Source organism: Salvelinus fontinalis, chromosome 13 (assembly GCF_029448725.1).
Source record: "Salvelinus fontinalis isolate EN_2023a chromosome 13, ASM2944872v1, whole genome shotgun sequence".
Taxonomy (NCBI): domain Eukaryota; kingdom Metazoa; phylum Chordata; class Actinopteri; order Salmoniformes; family Salmonidae; genus Salvelinus; species Salvelinus fontinalis.
Window position 1 is genome coordinate 21,159,060 of NC_074677.1, and position 16,908 is coordinate 21,175,967.

The following is a 16,908-nucleotide window of genomic DNA, read 5'->3' on the forward strand; positions in this document are numbered from 1 at the left end:
AACAACAAAACGACCGTGAAGCTACAAACGTTGTGCACATACATACAGGCTACAAACGTTCTACATAGACAATTACCCACAACCAATGAGAGCCTATGGCTACCCTAAATAAGGCTCCCAATCAGAGACAACCGAAATCAGCTGTCTCTAATTGGGAACTCATTCAGGTAACCATAGACTCTCCTAGATAACTAACCACCATAGACAATGCTAAACATCTACACTCAACACAAAACCATATACTACACCCATTAACCCCTTTACCAAATAAACACCCAAAACAACAAAACATAAACATTCCCCATGTCACACCCTGACCTAACTAAAATAATAAAGAAAACAAAGAATAATAAGGCCAGGGCGTGACACCCGAAGTATAGACGAGGCATACGTCTGAAGTTAGGTCTTCCTGAAGTACTGTATAGACGAAGCCCACATTACCTTAGTCTCCGTCAAGGTTCTGCACCCACTTGCACTGACTTGCATGCAGACACACACACACACACACACACACACACACACACACACACACACACACACACACACACACACACACACACACACACACACACACACACACACACACACACACACACACACACACACACACACACTCAACTTTGTGTGGATTTGTCATCGAGTGCTGTGTGAGAGGTCCTGCTCTGTAATGCTCTTCTCTCGCCTCTGACAGGCTGATGTCTGCTGACGTACGCCAGAGTGGGCGCCAGCACACATATGGTATAATTGAATCCCTGATGCCACTCTCACTCTTCCCCATCTCTCTCTCCAGTCTCCTTTTCTAGAAGTTTCCATTTCGGCTCTGCCTGTGTCTATGTGTGTGTATGCGGCAGCAGGCAGAAAGGGGTGTGTGTGTGGGCTGAGTGAACCAATGAGCTATTGCAAACTCAAAACAGTCAGACATGCTTCATCACCCTCCCTTGTACTCTGTTGACTTGAGTGACACGTCATCCACACAATATGTTTAAGCCGCTCACATGCCTAGATTGGACATGCTTCTACGATCTTCTAGTCTATTTGAAGACAGACAGCGCTCGTATATTGTTTTTGCTTCATACTTTTAGAGTTCTGGGAAAGTACAACTCTCTGACGGAGGGATGGTGATCAGTTGACAAGAGCCGTGCTTCTTCAAATAAGGTTACTCTTGTGGAACGATGAGGCTCCTACTCTCGTCTCTCATCTCTGGACAAACAGAAAATAAAAATCCCAAATTAAAATTATTTTCATTTTCTATCCAGACCTGCATGTATCATCAGTCCGATTTACTGGAATGAATCTGAAAATTACAGTTATGTTTCTGGAACAATAAATGTCAACGGTTGTTTGCTGACACCTGCTTTCTATCCCACTGATTGACCTAGTGGCTGTGGCTGGCATTCCATTGCAGGAAATATGAGAAGCAGTCTCCTCCACAGTGGAAGCTTCAAGCGGACCCCCAGCCTGCCAGGAGAATCCCCAGTCATGGGACCATACATGGAGTTATTAATAGGGTCCTAAATCAGCTGCTGATGTAATAGTGGCTTGATGAACCCTCCCGTTCTGTGTACAGAGAACGTTGGATGAAAGGTGGTCTGACCCACCTTCCCACTCCCCTCAATCACTATTCCCCTCCAGACGAAGAGAAGGATGAAAATATCCGCCTGAGATACTATCTGTCTTATTAATGAAGAGAAAATAAGGACTTGGTATGGGTAATGAGTTTGGTGAGAAATGCTGGGATTAGAGTGACAACAAATGTATGCAGCCATGTACAGAATGAAATGGCTGTTCAGTGCTGTGGCCATTGAGATAACTCCCAGATGAAGTTAGTCCCACTCCCTCAACAGGGAAGATTCTACTTTCATTTCTTTGTTGAAAGGATCTCAATGGAGCCGAGGTGTGTTAGTCCATCTGTTATAAAATGTTTGTAGGACAGTCACAGTATCACAGTGAGGGGACCTGTGTGTGTGTGTGTGTGTGTGTGTGTGTGTGTGTGTGTGTGTGTGTGTGTGTGTGTGTGTGTGTGTGTGTGTGTGTGTGTGTGTGTGTGTGTGTGTGTGTGTGTGTGTGTGTGTGTGTGTGTGTGTGTGTGTGTGTGTGTGCTTGCGTGCGTGCGGGGCACAGTTGGATAAATATGCATTATTCGAGGCGTCTGATCGTGTTTTAATGAGCTCCATAGAGCGGTTTGTTTTGATGTTCTACAGAAAACTGGTGCATCTGTTGTTCTCTGTCTGTGTGTGTGTGTGTGTGCACGATCACGTGCACGTCTTGTGCTGTGCCCTCTTTAGGTTCTTTATACTTGTGCTATGACATCAAACTGTACCTAAAAGAGCAGTATGCTTAGTGTGAGGGGTCATGTGTGGTCCTTATGATTAAATGAGAGATTGGGGGGGGGGGGGGGGTTCTCATCTGTTTATAGTCAAGGTAACAAACCTCCTTGGACCACATCCAAAGCCAGAACATACCCAAGCCAGGGAGATGAGGAGCAAATATTCACAAAGAGAGGAGCTATGATAGATGTGCCAAGATCTATCCTCCGCTGCTCTGCATCAGTGCCATACACACACACACACACACACACACACACACACACACACACACACACACACACACACACACACACACACACACACACACACACACACACACACACACACACACACGCGCACACACACACGCACACACACACACAGCATCAATGCCATTCACCACATCTTGCCACAGTGAAAGCCTCTTTACACACAACAACAAGGGACACCATGCCATGTCGAACGAAAGAGCAGCAACATCAACGGGACCAGGACCTTATGTAGAGCTAAATAAAAAACACACTTCAGCTTGGAGGTGTGAGAAAAGATGATGCAGAGAAGGGATAGACAGATGGGGTCCTTCTAATCAACTACTGTAGCCATGCCTGTTCTCCGATCCCTTCATACGGCTGGAGGAGGGGAGAGGAACAAGAGGAAATGGATTCCACAGGGAAGCAGCAAAGACATGCCCCTAGCCAAGACTGATGCAGTGGACCATGGCAGAGGAACACAGAGCAGACTAGCCCTCCAAAAGCATGCCAGGGGTAATTAGACGAAATAATGACCATCACCCCCTAACTGCCTCGGGGCGGCTGTGACTGACATCACCCCCTAACTGCCTCGGGGCGGCTGTGACTGACATCACCCCCTAACTGCCTCGGGGCGGCTGTGACTGACATCACCCCCTAACTGCCTCGGGGCGGCTGTGACTGACATCACCCCCTAACTGCCTCGGGGCGGCTGTGACTGACATCACCCCCTAACTGCCTCGGGGCGGCTGTGACTGACATCACCCCCTAACTGCCTCGGGGCGGCTGTGACTGACATCACCCCCTAACTGCCTCGGGGCGGCTGTGACTGACATCACCCCCTAACTGCCTCGGGGCGGCTGTGACTGACATCACCCCCTAACTGCCTCGGGGCGGCTGTGACTGACATCACCCCCTAACTGCCTCGGGGCGGCTGTGACTGACATCACCCCCTAACTGCCTCGGGGCGGCTGTGACTGACATCACCCCCTAACTGCCTCGGGGCGGCTGTGACTGACATCACCCCCTAACTGCCTCGGGGCGGCTGTGACTGACATCACCCCCTAACTGCCTCGGGACGGCTGTGACTGACATCACCCCCTAACTGCCTCGGGGCGGCTGTGACTGACATCACCCCCTAACTGCCTCGGGGCGGCTGTGACTGACATCACCCCCTAACTGCCTCGGGGCGGCTGTGACTGACATCACCCCCTAACTGCCTCGGGGCGGCTGTGACTGACTATGCATGCATCACTTGATTATACACCCCCCCCCCCCCCACCCACCCACCCGCCCACCAACCCCACTCCAAAATATTTGACAAATGTAAATCCCTCTCCTCTCCTCTGGCCATCTATACAGTAAAGAGAACTCGCTGGCTGCCAGGCTCTTAACATCTGAACAGTCCTTCCCGTGTGTGCGTGTGTGTGCGGAATGTATGTGTATGTGTGTGTGTGTGTGAATCTGCCTGGGAAGCGGACTCTGTTATGTAAGCCCCAGGTGGCTGTTGTTGTCCTGGACAGAGTTATCACCAAGGGGACAACTTCCTAGGTCCCCCTGCACCACACCTCCTTTTCTTCCCACGTCATACGCTTGTGAGAGGCTGAGTGACTGAGACATGCTCTGTAGGAGGGATGGTATGGCAGACAAGAGGAGTGTAAGAAATGTCAATAAATCCAGGGGCCAACTCCTCTTAAAGCATCATTTAAACTGAATCTGAATATGCCAACAACAGAAGCCGTCATAACGGCTTCACTGCATGGAAGGGAAACGATGAGACAGTGTGTGTAAAATATAAAACACATTATTTAACAAACCTACCACACTGTGAATGTATGAGAAGAATACACAGGCAGGCTGGGTATGCATCTACAGTATCACCACTGTTGTTTTTCCCCCTTTCTCTTCTCCCTCTTCTCCTCCCTCCCTCTCATCATCTCCTGGGCTCTGCAGTGGTTTGGCTCCAGCAGTCCCGCCCCCCAGGGGGTCTCACCACAGACCAACAGCATCACCTGCACACCTGGTGCACCAGGCAGGAGGCACACGCAAGCAGCTTTCTGGTCCCTGCAGAAGCCCAGGAGGCAGCAGAGCAGCAGTACTGCAGTTCAGGCAACACTGCCATCTACTGGTAGACATATGTAAATGGAGCTGGGCTGATGACACGGTCACTAAGGCTGTCCATCTGGTTAGAACCAGATTGCCATTAGACTGAGGAACCTTTTTCCATAATGAGAGCATGATGCTGATTGTTATTAGAGGATAAATTCTGATGAAATTATAATACTGTATTAGCTAGCATGCTACTATCATCAAGCTACTATCACCATGTTCCTAGCTAGCCACCCTCTTCACAGGTTGTCATTCATGCATATTTCATCTGGGATCATACAGCATACAAAGGTCAGGGGTCAAGGGTTCAAGCAAGGACTGCTGTTCTACAACAGGGAGATTAAATGTGAAGGATTGTTGGAAACTCACACTACCTCTTATGAACTCACTCAGTTGGATCAATGTGCTTCTAGCATGGACTTTTAAAAAACTGTGTTCCGTATTTGATGTATAATGCTGAATTAAGCAATAAACAGCTGTTAACAAATTGCATATTCAGCCTTTGGATACATCCCGGCTTGGTGTTGGTTGGCATTTGCGGTTCAGAGAGGGACGTGCAAAATTAGCTTACCGTGATTGTCAGCCGCAGGGTAAGGTCAGGAAAAGAATAATACAATAATAAAACAAATAGGTTTTATTATTTAATGGCTTAGCCTACATGGACTGTTTCATACAATTGGTTAGGAATTTTATTTTACTTTACAAACATTTATGAAACATTGTCTGGTAAAGTATCACTGATGTTCCACATCCAACATAGGCTCAAATACTAAGCCTACTCCAAGTCCCCATCCCCAAATACATTCTGAACTTAATTCTTAACTTAAACAACTTTACTTTACATATGCCCGACTCATCTTTAACAGGGATGTCCTCAGAAACCCTAGAATGATCACGAGGGCTCTCATAAGACACCAAACGGGCACCTGTAGTATGATGACCCCCACAGAGACCTGTAATAATCACCATCTAGACGGATGTGACAAAGTAATCTGTAATAGTAATCATCCATCCATCTGTGACATAGTAATCATCCATCCATCTGTGACATAGTAATCATCCATCCATCTGTGACATAGTAATATGCAGACATCAGTGATGCACAAATGAAATGACATGAGCCTCTGAAGGTTCTATACACAAGCCAAGTTTGCTATAGGTACCAAGGTTAGATCATGCATATTGTAATATGAATAAGATGTGGTCCTGGCCTGGATGAATGAATCTAGCACACAGACAGCCATGTTGTCAGGAGCACTCTAGTGCAGTGGATACCTTGTAGGTTTGGCTCTTCATCCTCCTCTTCATCTCTCGGATCATCTGACAGATGGCCAGGGGGTAGCAGCAATACACTGTAGTCCAGTCCTCACAGACGCTGCCCTGCGCGCGCACGAACACACACACACACACACACACACACACACACACACACACACACACACACACACCAGGGGAAAGTTCACATCTGGTCTCAGGCAGGGGTCTTTATTTCTATCTGAAGCCTGGCTGCTGAAATACATAAAAAAATCTGAATGTGTCTTTACATAACAAATCTGAATGTGTCTTTACATAACAAATCAGAATGTGTCTTTACGTAACAAATCAGAATGAGTCGTTACTTTACAAATCAGAATGAGTCGTTACTTTACAAATCAGAATGAGTCGTTACTTTACAAATCAGAATGTGTCTTTACATAAAAAATCAGAATGTGTCTTTACATAACAAATCAGAACGAGTCTTTACATAACAAATCAGAATGAGTCGTTACTTTACAAATCAGAATGAGTCGTTACTTTACAAATCAGAATGAGTCGTTACTTTACAAATCAGAATGAGTCGTTACTTTACAAATCAGAATGAGTCGTTACTTTAGAAATCAGAATGAGTCGTTACTTTACAAATCAGAATGAGTCGTTACTTTACAAATCAGAATGAGTCTTTACGTAACAAATCAGAATGAGTCTTTACGTTACAAATCAGAAACACATTTCCCACCGCATGCAATACAAAATAAAATATGGTGTACAGCCACAGCTGCGTAGACAGGAGGAAAGTATATGTGAGGGAGTGAGTGACACATAATTTGTTGTACAATAATTTGTTGTACATGATGTGCAACCTACATCTCTTGAAATAAATTGTGATACCGAATTGCTCTGTGAGAGAACACTGCTTTGGTCCCCATGACACCAGTGGGTCGTTAATGGATTCTAATAATACCCATTAACCCCCATCATTATTCCGTAACAATCCTCACCTGTATCTTGTATCTCTCCCTGATGCCCACCCGCATGGCGAATGTGGAGCCAGGGAGCAGGGGCAGACACAGACACTCCCCGTACTGGTGGGCCAGACTCAGGTCCAAGCAACAGGGCACAAAGACCCCTAAGAGACCTGGGAAAAACGAGAGCGATACAGGGCTTAGGAAAAACTCTACTAGGTTTAGTGCAATGTTATTTCCCACAAGATAGTAGCAGTTGGTTACGGAAAACGTTTCCAATTTGAATACATGTTTTGCAACCCTACAGAGTATTGTAGATTGATATGGTATTATGCAAGAGCATCGTCATCTTTACGAAGTATCCTCTCTTTAACATTGGGTAACATTGAATGTCCATAATTAACATAGGTAGAGCGTAAGCATGTAAGATAGCAGTATAGCCATCCACCATCTGACTATTTCAGTCACTCAAACCGGCAACTGTGACTTTTACTCTTGAGTGTGTACAATGCAGTGTAATAAGCCCAATGCTGTGTCTGCCTCACATGTGCTCCTGTCTCCACACACGTTGAACAGACTGCTGCTCCAGTCCCCTCCCGTCTGAGTGATGGTGGTCACTGTTGTCGTGGTTACCCCCAGGCCAGGCTGCGTGAGCACAGGGAGTTTCATCACAGCAGAAGCGGCACTCTGTGTGTTCCAGCTTTCTGTTCCTATGTCCCAGCCCCCGGCTTCCTCGTCCTCCTCATCACCTGGGGCCTGATGCTTTGCAGCTTTGGTGACTGGTGCACAACTGAGATAAACAAAAAAGGAACTATAAAATGTAGAAATGAATGTAGGCTTAGCTGTGTTGCAATGCGGCTTAAGAACATGTTGGAATGATTCATTACACCCAACAATGGGGATCTCTTCTGATAAAGGCCTAACACTTACTGGTCTGTGGTGACTATGGCTGTGGTGTCCTCCATGCTGACGGCTGCTCCCTGCCAGGGAAGGAAGGGGAGACTGGTTGAGTTTCCCACTGAGACTGGGTGTACTACTCCAGAGAGGGCTGGAGCTCAGCGGCTGCTCTGGGAAGATAAGACATGTTGGACCTCCTCTTCTAGGGGCTCATAACACCCTCTTAGTACAGCATGTGCGCCGCCACAGCAAACAAGGACAGAGCCGGCCTGTTCAAGACTGTCTGGAATGGAGCCTCTAATTCAAAGTGCAAATGCCACATTTCCTCAGTGTATGGGGCCAAGGCCAAGGCAAGCCAGCGGATCAGTAAGTTCATACTCCCAACACATGCATAAACGGGCAGCAGTGACAACGAGAAAATCCTTGTAAAATTAAAAGGCAACACTTACCCGAATCACAGACAACAGCAACGTGTTACCGCTTAGTCCTGGACACAAGTGAGCTGTCACACATTCCTCCTGATCACTTCTGCTTTTTGGTGCACAGTGTTGGTATGAGAATCGGCTGGGGGAGGCTTGTGGTAAAATAAGAAACATCTCAACCGGTTTCTCTGAACAGCCGAGGACATTTCCTGCTGAGTGAGAGCAAAAAGCAGAACATCTATTGTGTAGTGTTTATAGAAACAGAGGCAGACTGTGTTTCAACTGCATGACTGATTTCCAAGGGGGATTTAATTAGCGGTGCTCATGCTGCCAGTAGATTGGCTACAGTCCATTGTAGAGATGTTTTTCATGTGATTCACGCCAAACTGGTAACCTAGAAGACCACTGCAGATGGAGTCTAATGTGGCCGTATGTCGCAACATGAATGAAAAGAATGAAATGCACCACCCAAATACATAAAAATGTGTTTATTCAATCTCTGACAATTATGCCAGAATATTTTTTGTTTTGTTGACACATTTGTGGAAATTGTTTGGATTGGATTAATTGTATACGGTAGTTACTGGACATATAATTACTGCTGAAGAGATGTTCAGAAGACACCTTTGCCTTGAACCCCTCAACATATGAATACAAAATATATGGCTTGTATCTAGTGGAAAGAGACTGTAGGCAGAGGGCTGTACAGGTATGCTCAAGAGAAGCTTTATTCCCTCCGTACTTTAGCACATAATGGCAGACACTGAGCCTCTGAAACAACATAATTACATTTAATGTCACATAAGATGAGAGGACGAAGGTACACATTCTATTTACACAAGGCAAGACTTGTGCCTGTGCCTGCTGCCCGAACAACTCTCCTTGTTCGGGCTGCGTTCGGAGGACGACGTCGCCGGCTTTCTAGCCATCGTCGCTCCATTTTTCATGTATCCATTTGTTTTGTCTTGTTCCCTGCACACCTGGTTTTCATTCCCCAATCACACTACATGTATTTATTCCTCTGTTCCCCATCATGTCTTTGTGAAAGATTGTTTGCGTTACGTGTGTATTGTTGACGCGCCAGACTGGCTTGTTTTTCCGGGTTATTTTTCACTAAGACGTTTATTGTTAAACATAATTCTTGTGACTGTTTTGCACTTTTGCCTAAATAAAGTGTGCACCTGTTCACAAATCTCTGCTCTCCTGCACCTGACTTTGCTACCAGTACGCACACATTCTGACAGCCTGGCTATACGTCACAGAGCGGTGCATGTTATCTACTGTACATAGACCTCAGACTCAGCAGGAAAATAGTGTCTTGTCATTCTGCTACAGCCCCAGCTGTTCAGTCCCACCCCTCTACACAGAGAGCAGGGCCCTGTTCAAATACTGTTAACATGCAACCTTCCTACCTTCTTAGAAGGTAATCACTGATATCTATGAGACTAGGTGAGCCCTTGTCAGACCAGTGATAGAAGTCTTAAAACAGGCCCCAGACCTGTACTATTGTATCAGGTAAACCAGGGTGTCTCCTATATCCACGCTGATGCCATTGTCTGTCATGAGGACCTTCCTGTCGGCCAGGCTGATGCTGAAGGAAGACTTGTCAGAGATGGGCAGTTTACCCTGCTCCTCCCTCCCCAGGACGGGCACCTGGCGAGGCCCCAGGACCGGGTCCTCAAAGCGCATCAGCTCCACTTTGGACAGGTCTGCATGGGGACCGAGGGGACATGTAGGAGGTCAGGCACCATGGTTACATTGCAGGGTTAAACAACAATAACCTTGTAGATGCCTCACTTCAGTCAGGTCTGCAGGACATAACAGGGGACGTGTGTTGAACTGCAGCCTAAAACAACATCATTCTGCTAATTGTATGATCAAAAGTTACTGTGTGAAAACTAAGAGCAGAGCACTCATCTAAAAGACTACTAGACATAAACTATTTGTACATCTTAAGGACAACCCTCAGTAAACCCTCACCCTCAGTAAAACTAACTTTTACATTTAATTAAGGGAATGGCAACAGGCCAAGGCAGGCAATTCAAAAAACATGATCAAATATGGTTAAATTATAAGCTATCAATAGGAAAGCGTTGAAGTCGCAATGTCTTTAGGTGCTTAGAAACATACCTTTAATTAGCCCGATGGCTTTGGATAGTCTGCGGATGATGCCGTCTCTGCTGTCGCCCTGTCGGATGGTGATGGTGATGGTAAACAGACCATTGGATGGATGGGGGTTGACCAGGAACACCAAGCTAGGAGACACAACCAGCTCACTGGTCTGAACTATACTCATAATTCATAAAGTGTTCAAATCATTTCACAGACAGACATACATGTTGTCATAAATAATATGTTGTGTCAAGTTATTATTTATCATCGCTTTCAAAATGTTTAAGTAAACATTTAACATGGACTGATTGAACACGTTTAGTGGTATCAGTGTTTTTAAGATAAAATAATGAATAATAAAGAGGTCTCTCTGGAAATTATGTTGCTGTTACTATAATGATTCTAATAGCATCTAAAATGCCCTGTCTGTTTCTCTGTGTGGGGGGCTGATCAAGCAGAAATACAAACTAGTGAAACAACTGACAGGCGGGTCTTTGTGGCAGAATGGCAGCTCAAACAAAAGGATGTGTCTGTCCATCTACCTCGGATCTGAAGACACTGAACGGTTTCCCAAGGCAACAGTCCTCCTTTATTTTGTCATCTCTCTGATGTGAACACAGCATCTATCTGATCAAGCTGGGGAGAAGAAGAAGAAGAAGAAGAAGAAGAAGAAGAAGAAGAAGAAGAAGAAGAAGAAGAAGAAGAAGAAGAAGAAGAAGAAGAAGAAGAAGAAGAAGAAGAAGAAGAAGAAGAAAAAGGAGGAGGAGGAGGAGGAGGAGAGGTGAGGAGGAGAGGTAGGACCGGGAGGAGAGGGAGGAGAGGGAGAGAGAGATAAGGAGAAAGATTGAGGGAGAAACCATTAACACAGTAGTTTAATATTTGATAGGGCCAGTGTGACATGCAGAGTGTTTGAAGCGTTGTGAATTCATACTGTGGGGAACAGGGGAGATGGTTGGCATTAGCCTGAAATCCTCATGCGATTGGCACTGCAGAAAAGTTACCCACATTACACATTCAAGGCAACTGTTGTTGTTTCAGTATAATTAAGACTGGTTAGAGAGGGTGTTAGAAACTAGATACAGTTTGTTAGACAGCCCTGGTGTGCTATCAAATGCCCCAAATAAACATCACAGGCTGGCTGAATCACTATGGTCGCTATGGGAGTTATGTAAGGGATAATCAACGAGGGGCTATGCATTCTATGGTAAATAATGAACGACGTGGAAAGTGTGTTCCAAGATGTTGTAGCGGAGTGCCGCCAACCTTCCACGGAGTTGCATTATTTTCCAGAGAAAGCATAGAGCCATGGTATAATATTACAGAACTAATCAAGTCAGCATCTGTATTGGGGAATTAGCTTGGATAATGAATGAGGTGGAACATAGGCGAGATAAATAAAACACATCGGGCTGTATAGATGGACAATTGTGCTCTTAAGCAGATAGAAAATAGCTGCATTCAACTCTGGAGGTGGAGGACAAACTGAAAGTCAAACTGAAAACTGTCAATTGGGAGAAGGAATGTAAAAAAAAGGAAACGCTTGATAGATGTTTCAGAGATTACCAGGGGGCGGAGTTAAGAGAATGAATAACAGGTTGTAGAGCATATCCTTCACAACTCATTCCATGAAACATGCACTGCTGAGAGAAAGTGGGGGAAGAGTGTTAGGTGTAGCTACTTCCAGAGAGTTTGTCAAACTATGTTTTCCAGGAGCACTGCACCCGCCCACTCAGGTCAGAGTGTTATCATCGTCCGAAGGAAGAAGACATACATTTCTCAGCACTTTTTTATTGTCGACATTAACACCAATGTCTAAATGTTGTGCATCAAACTGTAAGTTACGATGGAGGGGGGGGGGGGGGGGGTTATTGGGTGTTTTACATGCTGTGTAATAATAGGTAATTACCACTACTGACTTCCTGTTACTTTGATAAGTTTCAGCCATATGTTCTACTGTATGGCTGTTACTTCTCTCATTAATGTTAGAGTTGCCAATACAGCTCTGCGTATTGTTTATTATCTATGTAGTATTATTATTATTATTATTATTATTATTCCCTACAGCCATAACCGGTATTATTCCATTAGTTGCACAAGTACTTTTGCAGAAGTAGGTCATTTGTTTTTTCTCTCTTTTGCACACCAGTATCTCTACTTACACATCATCATCTGCACATCTACCACTCCAGTGTTAATGCTAAATTGTAATTATTTCGCCTCTTTGGCCTATTTATTGCCTTACCTCCCTAATCTTACAACATTTGCGCACACTGTACATAGATTTTTCTAATGTGTTATTGACTGTACGTTTCTTTATGTGTAACTCTGTGTGGTTGTTTTTGTCGCACTGCTTTGCTTTATCTTGGCCAGGTCGCAGTTGTAAATGAGAACTTGTTCTCAATTGGCCTACCTGGTTAAATAAAGGTGAAATAAAATTTAAAAAATTAATTGTTGTATTGGTAAACATAGTATTTTGCATGCACACGCTACCACAGTGTTTTTCATAGTGGCTTTTATTTCAGTGTTTTATTGTGCTGTCATGGGCGAGCTTCTAGAGTCATCCCAGAGGGTTCTTGGAGCTTGCTCGTGCGACCCTGTGGTGCCAAGACAGATCTGATAAGAGCTCAGCCTGCCAGAGAGAGGGTGTCATAAATATTGACCCTTTGTCAATCCAAGTTATTTGTTTATCTCTCTCTCCAAGAGGTGAATGTTTAAGTCTATGTTTATATTGATGCTGTGTTTATAGCCCTTTATAGACATGTTGTAAGTGTACTGCCATTTGTCATTTATTAATGTACATATATGTATATTTCATAGTGATAACCCTTACTGTTTAAATGTGTGCATATATTTTACTTATAGAACCACAACAATACGATTTCCAAGTCATTCGGATTACCAAAATCATATAAACATCTTCAAATGGAAACAGCTGTGTCTGTGTGTAATTTGGCAGTGACTTTCAAGAGTACAGTGAAGGGCCTCAACATCATGTTCTGACCGAACAGCACCACAGTGGGCCAAACCAAACCAATAACTATATAGCGGGTGAGGGCATTCACAGCCGACCACTCAGACGGGTGAGGGCATTCACAGCCGACCACTCAGACGGGTGAGGGCATTCACAGCCGACCACTCAGACGGGTGAGGGCATTCACAGCCGACCACTCAGACGGGTGAGGGCATTCACAGCCGACCACTGAGGGCATTCACAGCCGACCACTCAGATGGGTGAGGGCATTCACAGCCGACCACTGAGGGCATTCACAGCCGACCACTCAGACGGGTGAGGGCATTCACAGCCGACCACTCAGACGGGTGAGGGCATTCACAGCCGACCACTCAGACGGGTGAGGGCATTCACAGCCGACCACTCAGACGGGTGGGGGCATTCACAGCCGACCACTCAGACGGGTGAGGGCATTCACAGCCGACCACTCAGACGGGTGAGGGCATTCACAGCCGACCACTCAGACGGGTGAGGGCATTCACAGCCGACCACTCAGACGGGTGAGGGCATTCACAGCCGACCACTCAGACGGGTGAGGGCATACCAGCCAAACATTTTTACGTGGTCTTTCTAGCCGGAATTAGTGACCAACAGTTTTACATGGTCCGCCATTTCTCCTGCTTTAGAGACCAATAGTTTTTACCCACACACCCACATTGGCCTAAGAGCCATAGATTGGACCTATACAGTAGGGTTTTACAGTCCCAATACAGGCAATCATCTGGCTTGGAATATATTGTTTGTTGGATATTTGATCACTTTGTTGCAGTCATACCTCTAGCAATACCCATGCTAAGCTCTGAACGACTGAGAAAGGCTATCCAATATTGATCACTGTGGTGCTGGCCCCGTAGTGAATATGGGTTGTGCTGGCCCGGTAGTGAATATGGGTCGTGCTGGCCCGGTAGTGAATATGGGTCGCGCTGGCCCGGTAGTGAATATGGGTTGTGCTGCCCCGGTAGTGAATATGGGTCGTGCTGCCCCGGTAGTGAATATGGGTCGCGCTGGCCCGGTAGTGAATATGGGTCGCGCTGGTCCGGTAGTCAATATGGGTTGCGCTGCCCCGGTAGTGAATATGGGTCGTGCTTGCCCGGTAGTGAATATGGGTTGCGCTGGCCCGGTAGTGAATATGGGTTGCCCTGGCCCGGTAGTGAATATGGGTTGCCCTGGCCCGGTAGTGAATATGGGTTGTGCTGGCCCGGTAGTGAATATGGGTTGTGCTGGCCTGTGTAGTCAATATGGGTTGTGCTGGCCCGGTAGTGGATATAGGTTGTGCTGGCCTGTGTAGTCAATATGGGTTGTGCTGGCCCGGTAGTGGATATAGGTTGTGCTGGCCCGGTAGTGAATATGGGTTGTGCTGGCCCGGTAGTGAATATGGGTTGTGCTGGCCCGGTAGTGAATATAGGTTGTGCTGGCCCGGTAGTGAATATGGGTTGTGCTGGCCCGGTAGTGAATATGGGTTGTGCTGGCCCGGTAGTGAATATGGGTTGTGCTGGCCCGGTAGTGAATATGGGTTGTGCTGGCCCGGTAGTGAATATGGGTTGTGCTGGCCCGGTAGTGAATATGGACTGTAGAAATACAAGTGATCTAATGACGGAAACAATGTCCTCAATGTGCTTACCAACTGTACAGAGCAATATATGTTTTTCAAAAGAATGCAGCGAGCCTAACAGAGGTCAGCCAAGGGCCGTGTTATAGTGAGGCCCTGGCCCCCACCACAGAGACAGACCAGGGCCCTGGGGGGTGGAGAGGGGCCAACTCTCCTGTCCTCACCCTCACCTTGATCACAGCAAGGAACAGTATAACTCTCTCCATCTGTTTCTACAGCTCCGGCAGGGCGCCCAGCTCCATGGCAATGACCTTGGTATCAGGCAGTGCGCCCTTGTTGCTCTGAGAACACACATCCAGGGAAGAACAACAACACCCCCCCCCCCCCCCCCCCCCCCCCACACGCACACACACACACTACACATGGGAGTGTCAGTCTATATTCCAGGCCCACAGCAGCATAGCGACTTTCTCAGCCTGTGGGCGGATCACAGCTCACAGTAGGGTCTCTATATTCTGCAGCCACTCCTCCCCAAAACAACAGGAGGGACAAGCTGAAATGCAGATACGTTTCAGAACAATCTATTTCTGTGTCTCAAATGGCACTCTATTCTACACTCTATTTACACCGGCAGCCAAATTCTGACATTGACCAATCAGATCAGCTCTTTAGTCAATAATTGGGCAAAATAAGCACAGCAATAAATGCAGCCATTGTGCACTACTTTTGACCAGAGTCCTATAGCACCCTATTCCCTATATAGTGCTATTTGGGACATAGAGTCAAGTTCATAGGCTCACTCGGTCTTCCTGGTCTGATTCCCAACCAAGCAGATTCCTGGGGGTTAGTACTTGCCTTGTAGTGTTTTCCCAGCAGAGAGAAGGCATTGTGCTGCCAGGAGGGGTATGTCTTGGCCACGTAGATGGTGTAGTAGAAGGGCTTGGCCGGGGGTTTCACGTCGCCCTTCTGTAAAGGGAGGGAGGGAGACGGAGTAACAGACAGAGAAACAGACAGACAATAGAGAGATCAGTCAGTCTGCAGCTTGCTAGCACAGCAGTAGTGTTAGCCTGGCTGTGATGCTCATCAGAGCAGGAAGTCCTGACCCAGCCAGACGTCCATTAGCACCTGGGCAACATGACATGACTGAGAAATGTCACTCTCTAGTTAATGCTGCCAAGTCTACTGTGTTATATAAGATATTAAACCTATCTGGAGGATGCGTATTCATTGTCCCCCCTCTAAGAGCTACTGTGTGAACTAGTCTCAGTGCCAAGTGGAGCTGGGCATCCGTGAACTCATTTAACATGACAGCTGTCGACTCTCTTCTAGTTACCACACGGGACACTGCCGCCACGTTCGTTTTTCTCTCTTCTCAGATGAGTAGTGGGGGGTGTGTGAGCCATACATTAAAGATGCTGTCTAGTCCCTATGACAGAAAGCTACAGCTAGGCTAATGGTCTGTAAATAGGTCTCTTTGAAGAAGAGCTGTTTTCACTGACTGTTACCAACTATCCTACTCATAGGGGATGTGTAATAGCCGTGTTTATGTTTTCTATGGAAAAAATTATTTCTCTTTACTACATGCACCAAAAAATATAGACAGTGACTGAAGAGCCATCTGTCAAGGCTGGCAGAATACAGCGTCACGTTGTCAATATACTCCTCGCCATAGAATTACATATGGAACCATCTATGGAGATGTACACAAGATAGGCTACAAAATCAGAGTAGCATTTTAACTTCTGTCTAGGACTGCAGCCACTTGACTGAGAACTCGTTGGTCTCTGTGATAACATTAGAATACAATAAGACCTAAATGTCACCATTGGGTAATTGCTTTACAACTTAGTGACATATGCCTGTATCCAAGGCTGCTTGGTATTTTCAGGGTTTAATGAAGAGACTTGTTTTCTGTCTCACTGTGCTGTGTGAAAGGGAGAGGATTCCGCAGGACCATTATGTCCCATCTAACAATTAAGCTATTCATCAACATTGACCACAAAGGTACATTTCAAACTTAGTTCAGCTCCATT

General features: G+C 46.1%; 1 protein-coding gene and 1 pseudogene across 6 annotated transcripts; both read right to left on the reverse strand.

Annotated features, from left to right (window-relative positions):
* Positions 1 to 5,291: 5,291 nt before the first annotated feature.
* plac8l1 (PLAC8 like 1) lies at positions 5,292 to 8,496 on the reverse strand. 6 transcript variants are annotated; one of them, XM_055942031.1, is made up of 5 exons: positions 8,232 to 8,487; positions 7,816 to 7,865; positions 7,431 to 7,675; positions 6,922 to 7,058; positions 5,292 to 6,043 (listed from the first exon to the last, which is right to left on the reverse strand). In XM_055942031.1, the coding sequence occupies exons 1-5, from the start codon at positions 8,376 to 8,378 to the stop codon at positions 5,912 to 5,914; spliced, it is 711 nt and encodes a 236-aa protein (XP_055798006.1). In that variant the 5' UTR covers positions 8,379 to 8,487; the 3' UTR covers positions 5,292 to 5,911. The 6 variants fall into 6 exon arrangements, with proteins under 6 accessions (XP_055798006.1, XP_055798010.1, XP_055798011.1 ...); XM_055942035.1 differs by having other exon boundaries at positions 7,816 to 7,947; positions 8,232 to 8,321; XM_055942036.1 differs by having other exon boundaries at positions 7,816 to 7,952; positions 8,232 to 8,321.
* Positions 8,497 to 9,653: 1,157 nt separating this feature from the next.
* LOC129869121 (leucine--tRNA ligase, cytoplasmic-like) overlaps positions 9,654 to 16,908 on the reverse strand; it is a 41,241-nt pseudogene continuing 33,986 nt past the window's right edge.